This window comes from Cajanus cajan, chromosome 3, assembly GCF_000230855.2.
Source record: "Cajanus cajan strain Asha chromosome 3, NIPB_CcT2T_4, whole genome shotgun sequence".
Classification (NCBI taxonomy): domain Eukaryota; kingdom Viridiplantae; phylum Streptophyta; class Magnoliopsida; order Fabales; family Fabaceae; genus Cajanus; species Cajanus cajan.
Window position 1 is genome coordinate 2,813,965 of NC_138519.1, and position 19,375 is coordinate 2,833,339.

Sequence of the window (19,375 nt, forward strand, 5' to 3'; positions counted from 1 at the left end):
GTTTGGTTCTTTTCATAAGACTCAATCCATTATGTTCCAAGTATTAAATGCATTTATTGAGTTCAAAAAGTGAAATTCATTTATGTTTTTTCAAATACTATTAGACTCATTTTTTTTTTATACAAAAAATTTGGAAATATATATTAAGTTTCTCATTAATTTAGAGGTAGTTTTGCAAAGAAGTAGAAACTTTTTATATTTATTAATCTTAACTAATAAAATTAACTTTTCTTAATCTTAATGAATTAGTTATTTGGATCTTATGATAAAGACAAGAGGGAGTATTTATTAAGAGAGTAAGTTATTTCAATAAATTTGTATCAAAAACAAAAGGTGATACATTTATTATTGTGCTTAATTTATGTATAAAAACTTTGATTGTAGTCATTGTAGAACAGAGGGACTAAGGAGTAAGAAAGATTTTATGATAAATACTCTCTCTATTCCATAACAAGTGTCATCTTAAATTATTTTACACAGATAAAGATAAACTAACAAATAATTGAAAGAGAATAATAAGTTTACAAAATAAACCTTATGATTATTTTTTTTTTTCAAAATCGATGCAATACAATAATCATTTTGTTATTAGACCAACCAGAGGATCCGGTTGTGGTTTTTCCGTTGCTCAGTTACTGTAATAGCGTAAAATAGTTTTTCTTAATTTTACTGTGTTCTATCACGTCTACTGACTTGAAAGTCACTGGTTCAAATTCTTAAAAGAAAGTAGATTTGAACGTCACTGACTTCTCTAAGATATAGATTCTGATATCATGTTAAGAAAGTAAATTGAAGTGTAGCTCAACTTTACAATACAGACTTATCAAAATTATTCTTCATTTATACATATTATTATGTCCTTATCTTCAAAGGATGCAATATTTCCAACAAAAATCTTGGAAATAGTCTCTCCACTTAAGGGAATAAGGCTGTGTACAACCCTTTTCCAAACCTAACAACCCCGTTAGGTGAGAGCCTTGTGCACTGACCCAACTTTTTAAGATGGAGGAGAGAGAATATCATATTATTATAGCAACTAAGATTTATTATTATATATATATAAATAAATAAATAAATAAAAAGGAAACTTCATAAATGGATATGCCACAATTCACTCAATGTAAAAAATTTATATTCTTTAGTAAATAAAAAAAAATAAAAAATAAAAAATAAAAAACTGAAGCCAAGTAAACCAACTATGCAACTAGTATTAGGAAACTGCTTCAGTGCAAGCCAATGACAAATTAATATACCTGCAGGCCTCGTATTAGTAAAAGCTAAAACCCACAATGTCTAGCAACCACTAGTTCCAGAATTGTCATCATGCAGAGCACATCATTTAGAAGACATGTCTTGCCATGTGCTGCCAAGAGCAATCCCGTGATTCTTAATGATGTGAACTGCCTGCAGGAGAATATCTTGTTGTGCAGAGTATAGTTCGTCTTTGCGCTGTAAAAGCAAAAATACAAGATAAACACAAGGGATAAAAATTGTACAGGCAAACATGGTCAATTGAAGTATGAAGATGTATCACAGGAATGAAAGATTTCCTGACCCAGCACTAGATAATAGAGTGAAAAAGATAGAAAGCAGGATACTGAACCATTGTTGAAGCTAGGTGCAGACATTTTTACAAAAAGACCTTACCACGTTAACAAGGAAACCTCACAAGAAGTCACCTAACTAATATGATTTGAGATAAATAATATTTTCCTTTTAGATGCATTTATGAAATGTACGTTACAGAAATTGTATATCCTTAATTGAGCTCTTAGTTTTCTGGTCCACATGCAGTGTTGTTATATAGCAATTGGCTCACTTCCTATCAACTACAGCATTAGGGATTGATTGGTAATCAGTAATCCAATCGGAATCAGAACTAATTAGTGTACACTTCATCTTGGATCAAGTGAATAAAACATCAGCTATGAAATTTGAAATCTAAACATTTCGGCTAACATATCCCCTTATCTCTATTTTTGCAACCTATCAGAAAATCAGGTGATACAAGAGTCCTTGGCCAGTTCTCCATGTCATTATTCCTACCTGCTTGGTGCTACGTTTCTACAAGTTATTAACATATCATCTGAAGAATAGTGATTGAAATTTAGGTGCAGTGAGATATCATTTGCATATTCCTTGAACGGTCAAAACCAACATAGAACAAGCAGGATATACGAAAAAAATAAATGCAATATAAAAAGAAGCAAAGGAAACTTCAAAGATAACTATAACATCTCCATATTGTACTTCCTACGTAGCACGCCCCATAAGTAATGGGTTGGTGTTTCACTGTGCTTGCACGTCAATTTCCTATAATTTATTTTAAGAATAAGTATTCCAAAAGCGTTTTATGAACAAAACGGATTCATTGAGTATGACAACCATAATATGGACATATTCAGGAATTCAGATGGGCAAGGTACCATTTGTTTGAGGTTGTATCCAAGAGTCAATTCTGCATAGGAACTTTCTATACGGGATAAGAAACAGTATGGAACATCTTTTCCTAAGAAAACCTTCGCATTTGATCTGAGCATGCCTTTTACATCATCTGAAATCAGGGGAATCTTACTTAAATCCTCAGTTTGCAACGGAATTTTGGTAATAATGGCACGATATTCAGCACGTGACTTGTTCACAATAACCTACAAGGTTAACATGAAAAGAGGACTATCATAATCGATGAGAAGAAGACCAAGGCAGAAAGTAGATCATGACCTACAAGAAGCCTGCTCAAACTACTGTTTGGAAAGTAAAACAACAAAAAAACAACTATGAATCATTGAAGAAATGGAAATACTCTTGGTTTAATTAATAGAATCAATTCAACAATGAGCTACAAATATGTAGCAAGCATTTTCTAAAAGGTTGCATATCTTTGCAGTTTGCATGATGTAGTGCCAAAGATCAAGATGATTGATTGGTAATGTTAGTGTTCAGAACAGATTTGACTTCTAGAAGTCAATGCATACATGCATATTAGATAAAATGCAGGTCACACCTCTCTGTATTGCTAAAATGACCGTAGAGGAAGTGAGCCTGTTCAGAAACACCAGGAAAAGGAGGTTCGGGTGGCGGAGGCTCACCTGGCTAGAAAAAAATGAGTTTGGCACAATGACTGGGAACTTCTCCGAACTCAGCAATGATGTGGTAGTAAGACCCATTTCCACCACTTGACCCTCTATCGAGCCAGCCTGCAATTTTTACAATCTCTTAGACAAATTTAAGAAACATGGGATGTAATCAGGGGAAGACCTACATTGATGCATGGAACATGATAAATTTGTCATGTTCTCCAAATTCATTTTATCTGTCTCAAAAACCCTCACCTAATTTATTTTTATTTTGGGCCTCTAATGTTTCAACCCTAATTCTAACCCTTAACATACAAACTACATTTATATATGCACTACATATTGGGCCATTTGAAAAGAGCACCAGTAATGAATGACTTTAATATTTCTATTACCAACTAACGTGCAAGTAGTAAAAAATTAATTAGCATTCCTCACCTAAAAAAATGACTGTAAAGAGGACATTCAAGGGCAAAGATAGTGTAAGAAGAGAAACACCATTTATTTTCTGAATCTGCTAGTGTGTGTTTTCCACTCAGCAGAGTGATCTATGTATAATAATGATTAGAAAGAGAATAATTACTATTATTTTCGATAGAACTTCTTCCAAAGATACATTGAACATGGCTAAACACAATAACTAAGCTACTTGAAAAAGTAGTAATCATTAAATGCTACTATTTCCAACTATTAGAGTGGTGCTTTACTCTGTAATCTGTTTTGTCTATAATCTCTGTATTTTCAGTTGTATTCTTTGGGCCTGTCATTATCGTGACAGCTGTACTGTGTAACTAACTCTTAGTTATAATTAGTTAGTCTTTTGATTTTTCTCTTGTAAAGCTATATATAGCTCTGATCTTTTATCTTCTGTAAGTATCAAATTCATTTTTCACAGGATACAAAAGTTTCCTTTCATACTTTTCCTCTCTACTACCTAATACCAACACATAGCAATAGCACAAGACCATGGTTCAGAAAATAACTTCTATCATTAATGTGCACCTAATATCTCAACATACTTTTATGGTATCTCCAATTGAAAAGGGCTTCGAAAACTGCATGGATAAACCACTGAACACATTGCCAAGAATGTCCCTGGCAGCAAAAGCAGTAGCCACTCCTGCATAAGAGAGACAGAAACATGAAATCTTCCATTCCATATTTTATTGGTAGAAAATAAACGTGAAACTTGTTAATGAATGGGAAGCAACTAATAAAACATTTATTAAATGAATAAAGAAACTAATATTGAGGTCTTAACATGTTTTGATATTAGACTCTTAAGCAGGATCATCAGGTAGGGGTTAAGGATAGCTGATGTTTCCACTAAATGGAACACAAGAAAATACTTCATGTGCATGTGTGTATTATATTCCTTTTTTTTCTTACTATTGATCTGACACATTGCTCTAGAACTAGGATCCAACTCCTCTAAAGATAGGTGGTGTACTTTAAAAGATAAATTGCACTCACAAGTTACAACTAGGGGTGTGCAAAAAATCCAAATTGATTTGAACCGATCCATATTGAAAAATCCGATCCATTTTGAAAAAAAATCCGAACCGAACCACTTTATAAAATCGGTTCAGTTATCCGATCCATTTTTACAAAGTGGATCGGTTCGGTTCGGTTTGGTTTTCTAAAAAAACCGATCCATATATGAGTAAAAAAGTGGATAACTGCACCGCACCAAACCGATCCAGTTTCAAAAAAACCAATCCATATTTTAAAAAAACCAAACCGATCCACTTTATAAAAAATGGATCGGTTAACCGATCCACTTTTATAAAACGGTTCGGTTCGGTTTCAAAAAACCGATCCATGAACACCCCTAGTTACAACAGTTGATTAAAATAAGAAAAATAATGGTTGAGGATTGTGATAAAATCAAGTATTAGTTAGAATCTCAAATGTTGATTTGTTAATTAACAGTTATTAGTGCACTCCCCCTCACTTTAGAGGAGCCAAATCCCTAGAACAACAAGCCAAATCCCTAAAACTACAGTCTCTTTAGAGATCGCGGCAATTTTACTTCCTAGTTATACAATTTATTTTTATAAAACCAGCTTATGCAGCACTTTCTCTCACTGAGTTGTTTTGCAAACAGAATGCCCTACCAACACAATCCCAACCAATTTAATTTATTTTGTCAAATTTGATCCTTTTTTTTATTAGTGGGGCTTGCCACACTAGATAATAATATATCAATTTCTACCGTGCCGATGGTGTCAACTAGCAACCAAATTGATATGCCTAAGGCTTTCCTTAAACCTACAACCTCAAATTCTCAGTGTTAAAACACTTGTTTAATATTTGTTATACAATTTTTATAAAAGTTGTTTTTGCCTCCCATCACTCATAGGGTAGTCTAGGTCCATAGGCTAGATCTTGTCTTGATGGTGTATCTTTTCTGCATATATATATATATATATAAAAACTGAGGCTGTGAGCTGAGCAGTTTTTTGGGGCCACAAAGTCAAATCTTAAGTTGGTATCAGAGCGGGTCCAATCCCACTCTGCCATCCATTGATGGCCAAATTCTCCGGCGACCTTAGGGTTCGGTGCACCTCGTTGAGCACGACCCAACCCTAGAGGTTTCGAGGTCATCGGAGTCTCCACGCGCCAATCCAAATTCTGCCTAGTCACGCACGTCTGACCCACGCGTCGCCTTCTGCTCATCGGAGCTCCGTCATGCTACCATCGTCGTGTTCCTTCTGAGTCTGTTCCAGCCCTCAATTTACGGATTAGGAAAGCTCTTTGGATTGCGATTACTGTTCATCTCCTTCTTCCTATTCCTTATCAACGAAATGGCCTCCGCAGGTCTCGTTTTTCCTTTTTCTGGTACTCCCACCATTATCACTGCAAAACTGAACTGGAAAAATTATTTGTCTTGGTCTGCCTCAATGGAGCTATGGTTTCTTGGTCAAGGATATCATGACCATTTGGAGAAGGAAGTTAGTGATATTCCTATTGAACATAAGTCTCAATGACAGAAACTTGACTTTCAGCTGTGTGTTATCCTATGGCAATCAGTTGAATCAGAGGTGTTAGAAATACTCCGGTCATTTAAGACATGTCATTCTTTCTGGAAGGAAGCCCAAGATATTTTTGCTAATGACATTCAACGCTTGTTTGATGCAACCCAGAGAGTAGCTTCTCTTAAATAGACCAGCCATGATATGATTTTACATGTAGCAAAAGCCCGACCTGCAATAGAAGAACTGAAAAGATTTCTTGTGGCTAACTCATTGGAGGGTGTCAACAAAAAACTTGATAAGTTATATATGGTTTTGATTCTGAGAAGCTTACATTCAGATTTTGATCATGCATGTGATCAAATTTTGGCTGGTGACCAAATCTCCTCCATGGATAGCTTAGTCACTAGACTTCTTCGTGTTCCTACTTTGATGAAAGATGAAAACATAGTTGAAACTACTGAAACTTCAGCAATGGTAGCATCTCATGGAAGAGGAGGACGTAGTAGTCGAGGAGGACGTGGTGGTAAAAGTGGACGTCCTCAGTGTACATATTGCAAAAGAATGGGTCATACACAAGAAATTGTTATTCCCTACATGATTTTCCTGACAAAACAGTCCATGTGTCTAAATCTGAAAAATTAGGTTCCAAGTTTTTTGATGGGGAGTACCAAGATTATCTCAGGCTCAAATAAAAATCTAATAACCAAGCTCCATCTTCTTCTATGCCAAGTATTTCAACAGCATGTATTTCTCAATCTGTGGAAGGTCATGATCCATGGATACTTGACTCAGGTGCCTCTGATCACATATCTAGTAACAGTTCCTTATTTTCATTCATTTCTTCCCCAAAAGTCCCTCATTTTGTTACTGTAGCCAATGGGTCCAAAGTTGTATCTCAAGGAATTGATCAAGTCCCTTTGTCTCCTTCTTTAAAATTAAATTTTGTTTTGTTCATCCCTCATTGTCCTTATAACTTAATCTCTTTAAGCCAATTGACACGTTCACTAAATTGTTTGATAACATTTGATGCTAATTCCCTTGTCATACAGGAACGTGGTACGGGTCGTCTGATTGGCGAAGGACATAAATTACGAGGTCTTTATTACCTAAAAAACAACCCACCTGTATCTTGTTTTGCAGCCTCAGAACCAAAGCTTTTGCATGATCGTTTGGGTCACCCAAGTTTAGCAAAATTGAAGATCATGGTCCCTAGTCTCAAGTCACTTCCTGTTTTGAAATGTGAATCATGTCAATTAGAAAAACATGTTAGGTCATCATTTCCTAAACAAATTGAACAAAGATGTAACTCAATATTTTCTACCATTCATTTAGACATTTGGGGACCAAGCCATGTCACTTCTTTTGGTTTTAGATATTTTCTAACCTTCATTGATGAATTCTCTCGATGTACTTGGGTTTATTTAATGAAAGATCATTCTGAACTTCTACCTATATTCATATCTTTCTTTAATGAGATTAGGAACCAATTTGGCAAGATAATTAAAATCTTTAGAAGTGACAATGCTAAAGAGTATTTTTCTACTTCTACTGAACTCTCTTCCTTTTTATCCTCACAGGGTATTTTACATCAATCTACATGCCCTCACACACCACAACAAAATGACATAACAGAAAGGAAGAATAGACATCTTATTGAAACTGCACGCTCCCTAATGTTGAACATGAATGTTCCCATACATCATTGGGGAGATGCAGTCATCACTGCTTGTTTTTTAATAAATAGGATGTCATCTTCCTCTCTTGAAAATCAAATTCCTCATTCTATCATTTTTCCAAATGACCCGTTATTTCATGTCTCTCCTCGGTGTTTGGTTGTACTTGTTTTGTTCATAATGTCTCTCCAGGTTTAGACAAACTTTCTGGAAAAGCTATTAAATGTGTTTTTCTAAGATATTCTCGCCTTCAAAAAGGATACAAATGTTATTCTCCAACTACCAAGAGGTATTATATGTCTGTTGATGTTACCTTCTTTGAGGACACACCTTTTTTCTCACCCTCCATAGACAATCCTATTTCCTTTCAACAGATTCTTCCTATCCCATTCTCTGATCCAATCATAACCCTCAATCCTTCTATCACCAACCAAGAGGAGACTCAACCTCATACTCATGATACTGTTGAAGACCTTCGTCATTCTAATCCTTTTCTAACAACTTCCCAAACCATGGATCCTTCATCCTCCACGCCATCTCATGATTCCAATTTAGATTGGCCCATTGCTATTCGAAAAGGTAGTCGGCCTACTTGTAATCTTCATCCTATTTATAATTTTTTAAGTTATCACCATTTTTCTCCGTCATACTTTTCCTTTGTTTCCTCTCGGTCATCTACTACTGTTTCTAAAACTATCAATGAGGCACTTGATCATCCAGGATGGCGACAGGCCATGATTGATGAAATGCAGGCTCTTGCACATAATGGAACATGGGAGCTTGTCCCTCTGCCTCCTGGAAAGAAGACTGCTGGTTGTAGATGGGTCTATGCTGTTAAAATTGGCCCTAAGGGTGAAGTTGATTTCCTTAAAGCTCGATTGGTAGCCAAGGGATACACTCAAATTTGTGGTCTTGATTATTGTGATACCTTCTCTCCCGTGGCTAAGATTACCACGATTTGACTTTTCCTTGCTATGGTAGCTATTCGCCATTGGCCATTTCACTAGCTTGACATTAAAAATGCCTTCTTCCATGGTGACCTTGAGGAGGAAATTTATATGAAGCAACCTCCTGGGTTTGTTGCTCAGGGGGAGTGTGATTTAGTCTGTAAATTGCATCGGTTGTTGTACAGATTGAAACAATCACATCAAGCTTGATTTGGTAAATTCAGCCTCATTGTGCAGATTTTTGGATTGGAACAAAGTGAGGCAGATCATTCAATATTTTATTGTCATTCTGCTGAAAAGTGTGTTTATTAAATGGTCTATGTTGATGACATAGTTATTACAGGAAGTGATGCTACCATAATTTCTCAACTAAAAGAGCATTTATTCAGCCATTTTCAGACTAAAAACCTTGGTAGTCTGAAATATTTTCTTGGTATTGAAGTGGCTCAATCAAAGGAAGGTGTTGTCATTTCACAAAGGAAATATGCTTTTGATATTTTGAAGGAAACAGGTTTGGAAAATTGCAAGCCAATTGATAGTCCTATGGATTCAAATCAGAAGCTAATAGTAGACCAAGGTGAGGCTTTTCCAGATCCAGAGAGATACAGAAGGCTGATGGGGAAGCTCATTTATCTCACTATTACAAGACCAGATATTTCATTTGCAGTTGGAGTTGTTAGTCAATTCATGCAAAATCCTCACATTGACCATTGGAATGCTATACTTCACATTCTTAGATATATTAAAAGGGCTCTAGGACAAGGATTGCTATCTGAAGACAAGGGGAATACTCAACTCATGGGGTATTGTGATGCTGGTTGTGTAACATCCTTACTACCCCAACACATACATTGTAATAATGTAATTAAATTAAGAAAAATAAACTTTCAAAGTTAGTAAAAAGGTTCACATAAAACTTCATAACTATTCTTTCTTCAATATCCAAAATAACTGGAAATAAAACTTGGAAGGTAAAATTTAAGAGTTTAAAAATTGTTTTCAAAAGACAAGGTATAACTCAAAATACATATAAAAATTTATATCCTAGAATTTTCTGCCCCAATGTCACAATATCATAGCACACCCTCAATTCAACTGTTGGCATCCTAGATGCCACTTAAAGCCGGATCTTCCTCACCTAAAACATCCACAAATTATACGGTGAGAAAAGAAAGCATCTATATGTAAAGCACATACAAATATACCAGAAGACTGTAATTTCATCATAACTCATTACATAATGAAATATTTACAATCATTTTTACATATCATAATTTTATCAATCATGCATCAACTTCACATCATAATCACACCAATCCATTACAAATCTTGCAATTAACCATATGCCAAGGTCACGCCTGTAGCATCTCTTGCTCGAGATCGTGTCACCCCTGACATAAGCATGAGGAATCACCCATCACATACTATGCCAAGGTCATGCCTGTAGCATCTCTTGTCCAAGGTCGTGCCACCCCCGATATAAGTATTAATTGTCTCACACATCCCACCCTATGCCAAGGTCACGCCTGTAACATCTCTTGCCCACGGTCGTGCCACCCCCGACATAAGCATGAGAAATCACATCCTACACTATAAGGTCACGCCTGTAGCATCTCTTGCTCGAGGTCGTGTCACCCCCGACATAAGCATGAGGAATCACATCCACATTCACATTCACATTCACATTCACATTCACATTCCATAACTCAATTCCACAACCAAGGTTATCGATGGCGGATAACGGTCTATGGCGGTGAGGCCAAAATTCCTTTATAACTCTATGGCGGATGCCATGGCGGCCTATGGCGGACGTCATGGCGGACAAAAAAAAATATAAAAAAATATTTATATATATATTATATACAAAAAAAAAACAACAAAACAATAAATAACAAGCAACAAAACTAAATTAAAACCAACATAATATCAACTTAAATATTTAAATATCATAATAACAATACCATAATTCATTGTCTCATAACATAATTGATTAAAACACACCAAAAAACATAAAAAAAAACAAGAGTACAGGAAGCATTTTTCAGTTCTAATCATCCTCATCATCATCATTCTCCTCCTCTTCCTCAATGTAATCATTCTCTTCATTGAATTCCAAAGGGGCATAGCCTTCAACTTCTTCACCTTCTGAATTGTCAAAGTTAATATTTGGCAATTCTTCCTCTGACTCCTCACTAATATCTTCTGAATCTTCTTCAACAACTTCAACAACTTTTCCTTTTCCTTTCCTAGTTGAAGAAGACACTCCTTTGCCCTTTTTAGATGATGCTCCTTCCCCACTTGGAGGTTGCTTCCTTTTGTTACGCCTAGTATACATTAGAGGCTCTCCAACCCCTGAAGCATCATAAACTTGATTCCAAGTAAGTGGATCATTTCTTGTAATTCCTCCTTTCATGATTTTTTTACAATAATTACACATAATTTCATTTGTATCATTGTCTTTGGTAGGATGACAATGTTTCCATCCTATATCTGTCCTCTTAACAGAGTTTGAGGATGCTTGACTTTGAGTTTGAGGATTGCTAGACATTGTCCTAAAAATAAAAATAAGAACAATAAAAAAAAAATAGAGATTTGAATTGAAACAATTAGTACAAGAATTAAAAAAAAAAAATTTGATGTTGCAGATTAAAACTGCAGAGTAAAAACTAAATAAAAAAATTCATGTTGCAGATTAAAAACTGCAGAGGAAAAACAATAAAAAATTGATGTTGCAGATTAAAAACTGCAGAGAATTGAGTAGGAAAAAATAAAGGGAGAAGGAGGATTAAAACTGCAGAGGAAAAACAAAATAAAACCTTTCAGGTTTTAAGTCGCCGGAGTTGCTCGCCGGAGCGCTAGACCACCACGATTCAGGTCGCCAGCGAGAAATGTGACCAAAGGGTGGTGGGCGACGGTGAACGATGATCAAAGGAGGTTTCGAACAGCCTTCTCCCTATTCACGCGCACGTCGTGGTTGAGGTTTTCGGAGTCGTGGACCACCGCGGTTCAGGTCGTCGGACGGAGAGGTGGCCGGCGAGTGGTGGGCGATGGCGGAGGAAGGTCAACGGAGATGGGTTGAAGAAGGTTGTCGAGCTGTGCGAGTGCTGGTGGCTACGTGCGTTCTCATTCATGAACCCTAAAACCATTAGGGCATGCTTATTGGGCCTAGGCTGAAGCCCAAAACTGGCCCAAAAACCGTTACGTCCGCCATCACCTTCATAGCGGAACAGCTCAAAACGGCCATGGCGGCCGCCACGGCGGAAATGGCGGACGGCGCCATAAAACGTGATTTTTAGGATGGCGAATGGCGGAGAGGCTCGAAACCGCACCGCCATACCGTTATAACGCCTTTATAACGGTTATTCGATAACCTTGTCCACAACACATACACAAAATTCAAAAAAAAATAGTGATTCACAATATACTCCTCAAGAACTTCACCATGAATCCTCATATAGATCATCAATTTTTACCATATAATGTAATAATAATACTTATAAATTAATACTCAATTGAATCACCAATTTAATATAATATTAAATCAAATAACAAGACCCCCAATTTTTCCAAAACCTAACTCAAACACTTTTCTACGATTTCGTTCTTTTTCCCAGAGCATCATTTTTACAAATTAATCATATATCCATAATCCTAAATACATACAGAATATAATAATATCAATAATTCTTCAAACAGAAATAATTATAAAATTATTAAAATTTCTACCGGAACTCTTCTCCACCCATTCCCTCATGTGACTACACATAAATCTCCTCTTTTCCCCCGTACCTGGATAAACAGTAACTGAAACTAAGGATCTAGTTGATCTCCTCCGCTGGATTGCCCTCGGTCTGAAGCAAAACGTAGAGGGAAAGAAAAGAAAGCAGAAAAAAAGAAATCAGAAAATGAGAGGTGTGGCTTTTGGGAGTGGCAGAGAGCTCAATTTATAGGCGAGCTCAATTTATAGGCATCAGGCTTCGCCGGAACGGCCCGTTCCAAATCCGGAACGACCCGTTCTGGACCCTAAAATCATGGGTAAAATCACATCCAGAACGACCTGTTCTGGGGTGCATTTAATACTTAGGACGGTCATATTTTGGAACGGCTCGTTCTCAACTCTGGAACGACCCGTTCTCAATTAGGTGAAAAGGCCATTTCTGTAAACCGGAACGTCCCGTTCCCAACGAAGAAACATAGGCAAATTAATGGTTTGGAACGGCCCGTTCCAAATCCGGAACGGCCAGTTCCTGGCTACCAAAAGTAGGTCTATTTAGTAATTTGGAACGGCCCGTTCCAATTTTGGAACAGCCCGTTCCAGGCTACTAAACCACCTTAATTGGGCTCTTGGCCCAATGAAAATTGGGTTGTTACAATTCTCCCCTCCTTTATGAAATTTTGTCCCCGAAATTTTTGCAATAGTAGACTCCTCGCATCTTGCTTTCTAATTCCTATGCAACCTCACTACCTTATAGATGTACAACTCTATGAATTTCACCAAGGAATGTCTATTATCAACAAGGGTAAGACAAGTAAACTTGGTGAGTTTATCCACTATAACCCAAAGAGAATCAATCTCTTAAGCGTCTTAAACAAACCTACAACTAAGGTCTATCCACTTACTATCTCACTTCTAAAATGGGACGTCTAAGTACTACAAAAATTCCTAAAGACTTCTAGCATACTAAACAAGAGTATACAAATTCCTCTACTCCTCTCTTTATCTTAGGCCACCATGCTTCCGTTGCACCACTCCGATATATCCTTCTAAGGTCCCGATACATCTCAGTAGCTCCTAAATGAATGTTAAGTGTACTCTTATGTCCTTCCTCTAGAATCATCTTTCTTAATTCAAGGTTACTAAGCACCCAAATTTGTTCTTACACCTCAAAACAATATCGATTTCTACTCAGAAAAGGTTATCTATACTCCTACCAATCTTTTCCACTTGGTTCACTAAGAAAGGCTCTAACTCCTAGGCTTCTCTAATCTCATCCATTAATTCACTAGTCACTTTCAACATAATCAATTCAATGCTCCTAAGGATAATCTCACACACTAAGCATAAGTCTCTAAATTCTTCAATCAAATCCAACCCTTAAATCATCAAAAATGATATATCAGAGGTCATCATAATCAAGGCATCTGCCACAATATTAGTTTTACTTTTATGATCATCTCTAAAGATCAAGCACCTAAGCGTAAGTTCACTAGGTATACATATCAAATCTCTAATTTCACCAGTCCATCTACACTCAAGTCAAACTCTTATCCATCACCTTATCCTATAGCCTCATATCTTGTCACCAAAATGAATCAACTAATTATGCTTCTCCAATTTCCTTTAACAATCTATTCGTTACTCAAGTCATACTTAGTCTCACACTACTAAGGGTAACCTTATAAGCCAAACTTAAATCTCTAATTTGAGCCAAAAAGATTCATCTCTCTAATCATAAGGGAAGACAAATGTAAAGATTTCCTACTTAAAGCATCAGCCACCACATTGGTTTTGCCCGGATGATAACTAAGATCAAAATCATAGTCCATAACGAGTCCTAAATGTTGTCTTAGGTACATCTTCACCCTTAACTCTAATCTAATGGTACCCTGATCTAAGGTCAATTTTACTAAATACACAAACACCCACCAACTGGTCCATAAGATCATCTATCCTAGGTAATGGATACTTATTCTTAATGGTTACCTTATTCAATTGGCGATAATCTACACACAATCTCATGCTACCATCCTTCTTAACTAAGAGTACGGGTGCTCTCCAAGGTGATACACTAGGCCTCACAAACCCCTTCTCCAACAAGTCTTCTATTTGTTTCTTAAGCTACACTAACTCTACGAGTGACATCCTATAAGGTGCAATAGAAATAGGTCTTGTTCCTGGTACTAAGTTTATGGAAAACTTTACTTCTCTTGTAGGTGGTAAGCTAGACATATCATCAGAGAAGACATCCGAAAAGTCACACACAACAGGCAGTTCATTCACCAAAATATTAGTCTCAGAATTCAAAAAAACTAACAACATGTACACTTGGGCATCCTCTTGTAAAGATACCTTAACTTGGTTGGCAGTCAAATAATCCTTACTCACTTTTTTTAACAGGCTCACCAAAAACAATAGATTTATCAGTACAATTCAAAAGAACATGATTGGAAGATAACCAGTCCCTACCCAGAATAACATCTAGCTGACTTAGAGGCAAACAAATTAAGTCAACCATGAAATTTTTACCATCAATACTCAAAGGACACTTTAAACAAACATCAGAAGTAGAAACTGAACCACTAGTTGGTGTCTCTACTATTAATTCAAAAGACAAAGCAGAAACAGGTAATTTTAATTTGGACACACACGCATGCGATATGAAAGAGTGAGTCGCACCAGAGTCATACAAGACAATTAGAGGAGTTTCATCGATGAAACACATACCCTGGATTAAGTCTTTGGATTGAGTAGCTTCAGCACCACTCAAGGCAAACACCCTTCCCATCGCCCTAGGTTTGCTAGCGCTCTCTCCAACTTCTGTTGTTCCTTTCTTGTTCTTAGGGCATTCACGAGCTTTGTGTCCTTTCTCTTGACAATTAAAACATTACTTTTGATGCCTGACACTCATATGCCCTATGACCTGGCTCTCCACATTTGAAGCAGTTGTTGTGTGGAATAGAACCCACACTTCCCCCTTTAGAAGTTTGGCTAGTCATTGGAGCTTGACTCCTTTGTTGCAAAGAACCTTGGTTATTCACTTTAAAACTTGAATCTCCAACAGACTTGGTCTAAGGCTTACCCTTACTAGATGACCCAAACTTATTATGATTCCTCATGGGTCCTCCACTCTTATAATGAGTTACTCTAGCACGGTTGTCCTCATCATAGACTCGACACTTGTTCACCAGATCATGATTATAAAATTATTAAAATTTCTACAGGAACTCTTCTCCACCCATTCCCTCATGTGACTCTACACATAAATCTCTCCTTTTTCCCCGTACCTGGATAAACAGTAGCTGAAACTAAGGATCTGGTTGATCTCCTCCGCTGGATTCCCCTCGGTCTGAAGCAAAAAGTAGAGGGAAAGAAAAGAGAGCAGAAAAAAAGAAATCAGAAAATGAGAGGTGTGCCTTTTGAGAGTGGCAGAGAGCTCAATTTAAAGGCGAGCTCAATTTATAGGCATCAGGCTTCGCCGGAACGGCCCGTTCTGGACCCTAAAATCATGGGTAAAATCACATCCAGAATGGCCCGTTCTGGGGTGCATTTAATACTTACAACGGTCATATTTTAGAACGGCCCGTTCTCAACTCTAGAACGACCCGTTCTCAATTAGGTGAAAAGGTCATTTCTGTAAACCGGAACGTCCCGTTCCCAACGAAGAAACATAGGCAAATTTAATGGTTTGGAACGGCCCGTTCCAAATCCGGAACGGCCCGTTCCTGGCTACCAAAAGTAGGTCTATTTAGTAATTTGGAACGGCCCGTTCCAATTTTGGAACGGCCCGTTCCAGGCTACTAAACCACCTTAATTGGGCTCTTGACCCAGTGAAAATTGGGCTGTTACAGATTGGGCTCGATGCCCCATAGATAGGAGATCCACCACAGGATATTGTATCTCCATTGGAGGAAATATTATTTCTTGGAACAGCAAGAAACAAAGTGTTGTTGTCTGGTCTACTGCAGAAGCTGAATACAGATCTATGGCTCCGGCTACTTGCAAACTATGTGGATTAAACAACTTCAAGAATTAAAATTTTGTGAAGTTAAGCAAATGAAGTTATATTTTGATAATCAGGCAGCCCTTCATATTGCATCTAATCCGGTGTTTCATGAGAGAAACAAACACATAGAGATTGATTGTCATTTCATTCGGGAGAAACTGCTGTCCAAGGAACTTATCATCGAATTTATCAGCTCTAATAACCAGCTTGCAGACATTCTAACAAATTCTTTAAGAGGACCTAGAATTCAGTTTATATATTCCAAGCTTGGTGCATACAATTTATATGCTCCAGGTTGAAGGGAAGTGTTAAAACAGTTGTTTAATATTTGTTATACAGCTTTTATAAAAGCTGTTTTTGCCTCCCACCACTCATAGGGTAGTCTAGGTCGATAGGCTAGATCTTGTCTTGATATGTATCTTTTCTGCATATACATATATATATATATAACTGCAGCTGTGAGCTGAGCAGTTTTTTGGGGCCACAAATTCAAATCTTAAGTCTCAGCAAGAGTTTTCCTGCCTCCATAAACATTAAAGAAAACAAAAGATATAGAAAAAGAAGAGATGCTAAAAAATTCTAAAATCTAAATTTAAACAGATCAGATTCAATTAAATTTAATACTTACCTCCGATACCACCAACAGTCACAATAGATTGCACGGCCACACCACAAGCCTCAGCCAAAGCCATTACACCAATTACGGATAGACCAATAGATGAGATTTTGTCTAGAGCAAGCAATTTCTCCCTATCGAGTCCAAGTAAACTTTGACCGGACAATGTCCGAGCAAAAACATTTGTTTTCCATCTATGCAAAAACCATACAAATGATACTATCACCGCACCCCTCCAAAAGGGTGCAACATGTTGTGAGGTTATAGTTGTCGGAGCAACCATTACACCACTGGAGAAATCAAAGTAAGCTGTCACATACACGCACATATGGTAAACAAAATGACACTTCTAAAAAAGATGACTAACTGTATATAACCCACTAACATTTGTGAGAATGCCATGAAGGTAACTAAATATCGCATTGGATCCTCCATAGCACCCCAAAAGCTTTTCTCATACGGAACTGGCTCCCCAGACATGCTTCCTGGCAATAGAGAAACGGGACCTTGTATTGCATATTTGTGAAACTTCCTCAAAATCCTAGGCATCAAGAACCAGGCTATTATAGTAGCCGATAAAGTACCACCAACCGGAATAACCACATTGTTAAGATATGGGTGTGAATCAAGCAACTGCTGAGCATATGGAGTGAGATCATCAGAAGTTTCTTTAACCTTTTGTCCAGCATATGATGCTGCATCTACCACACTCTGCCAAGTATCTTTAATCCTCCCAACCCAATCACCGCCAACAACAGAATCACCCGTGGTATTCATGTCACTGGCACCAGAACCAGCAGCAACTTCCGTGCCACCATCTCTACTTCCCTTGCCTCCCACCGACGATGAATACATCCGGCGATTCAACATGTGGCTCGCGGAAGCAAAAGGAAGGGCACTCCGAAAACAATCGCTAGCGAATCTAGGATTAAACGAGACATTGGCCCTAGTACCAAATTGGTGACTACTTCCACGGGATTCAAAAGCCAAATTACTAAACTGATTCTTAGCAAACTGCAATTCTGCTTTATAATAAGGATGACTCAGCGAATCACTTGGCAACCTTGCAATACACATACTATGGTGATAGTGGTAGCGTTGAACTAATTCCATATTAAAAGAAACCTTGATTGTGCTTCCTATTCGCCTTACATAATAAGACCTAACAGCAGCCATTGTTGAGCACACTAACAACTCAGCTTTCGAATGAAAACAACGATGACTATAACATTGTTCGATACAATTTTTCGACCAAGTTTAGTAACGCGTCAATCTGCGAATTCCAGCAAAAGAATCACAATGCAATCACAACATACTTAGACAAAATTAAAATTTATTATAAGAAAATACACATAATAATCGAAAGAATTGGCAAACCCTAAGCATCGAGTGTTTGTAAGGTGAAAATAGAGTGAAAATGGTGTTGCGTAGAGGGTAATGAGGTATTACTCACTTTCCTTTGGAATTGAATCGATTATCGTGAGTGTTCATTGTTCCAAGGAACCATACGGAAACGGAAACAGCGACAAATAAAAGAATTTTGCTTCGCATCGTCACGGCTACTGCATGCTGGAGTATGTGTGACTCACGCAGTTTGGACAAGAGGAAAAAAAATAGAAAATGAAAATTAGGGAGGGTAAAAATTTTAAAACTTAAATTGGATAGAAAATTTTAAGAGAAAAAAATTTATTTGTTTTATTTCTAGGATTTACATTTAAAAAGCATTTTTTAAGTTATATTATGAATAAACAAATTCTATAGTCTATTCGGGATTTTAAAAATAAAAATATGTATTTTAAAATTTAAATAGAAGTATTCAAAAGATAAAAAGATTTTAATTTATTAATTGTATTTCTTTTGTAATTTAAACTTAAAAAGAAAAACATGTGATTTTATATTTGGGTCAGGGACCATCCTGCTTGTTTCATGTTATTTATATGTCTCTTCAAGGTATATACTTGAGAGATGTCAAAATCATCAAAGTAAGTTACAACAATTGAACCCCATACCCGTTTCGCTATTGAAAAGGATAAAATTTCTTACCAAATCTTGATCCACATAATTGATTAGCCATTTTTTCACTTTAGCATTTTATGTTCTCCATCTTCTGAAGGTAGGATCTGTTGGTTCAGATTGGGAAATGTCTCCATTTATGAACCCTACCATGTTCTTTCTTGAGATATACATCTCAACCACTTGAGACCATAAAGCATAATTGGTATCATCAAGCTTGATAACAATTGGTGCAACAGAAAGTTCGTTCGTGGCTAGCAACATTTGGTCTGATTTTGGGTCAAAACCTATGTCAGTTTTGCTACCAAGGTTTCAATGAGTTCCTCAAATCGTAACTATGGTGTCAT

General features: G+C 36.9%; 1 protein-coding gene across 2 annotated transcripts; it reads right to left on the minus strand.

Annotated features, from left to right (window-relative positions):
• Positions 1 to 1,072: 1,072 nt before the first annotated feature.
• Positions 1,073 to 18,630, minus strand: LOC109805453 (mechanosensitive ion channel protein 1, mitochondrial). 2 transcript variants are annotated; one of them, XM_020367564.3, is made up of 7 exons: positions 18,469 to 18,630; positions 17,401 to 18,288; positions 17,028 to 17,305; positions 4,097 to 4,197; positions 3,090 to 3,197; positions 2,427 to 2,648; positions 1,073 to 1,449 (listed from the first exon to the last, which is right to left on the minus strand). In XM_020367564.3, exons 2-7 carry the CDS (start codon positions 18,189 to 18,191, stop codon positions 1,336 to 1,338), a joined length of 1,614 nt encoding a protein of 537 aa, XP_020223153.2. In that variant the 5' UTR covers positions 18,192 to 18,288; positions 18,469 to 18,630; the 3' UTR covers positions 1,073 to 1,335. The 2 variants fall into 2 exon arrangements, with proteins under 2 accessions (XP_020223153.2, XP_020223227.2); XM_020367638.3 differs by having other exon boundaries at positions 18,393 to 18,610.
• Between the last annotated feature and the right edge of the window lie 745 nt (positions 18,631 to 19,375).

Excerpts from the sequence above, each read along its gene's own strand:
- LOC109805453 (XM_020367564.3), bottom strand. The coding sequence starts at position 18,191 with ATGGCTGCTGTTAGGTCTTATTATGTAAGGCGAATAGGAAGCACAATC. Across the intron at positions 4,198-17,027 it reads GACTGTTGGTGGTATCGGAG|GAGTGGCTACTGCTTTTGCT; the intron begins GTAAGTATTAAA and ends TCTCTTATGCAG. Across the intron at positions 2,649-3,089 it reads ACTCATTTTTTTCTAGCCAG|GTTATTGTGAACAAGTCACG; the intron begins GTGAGCCTCCGC and ends TTAACCTTGTAG.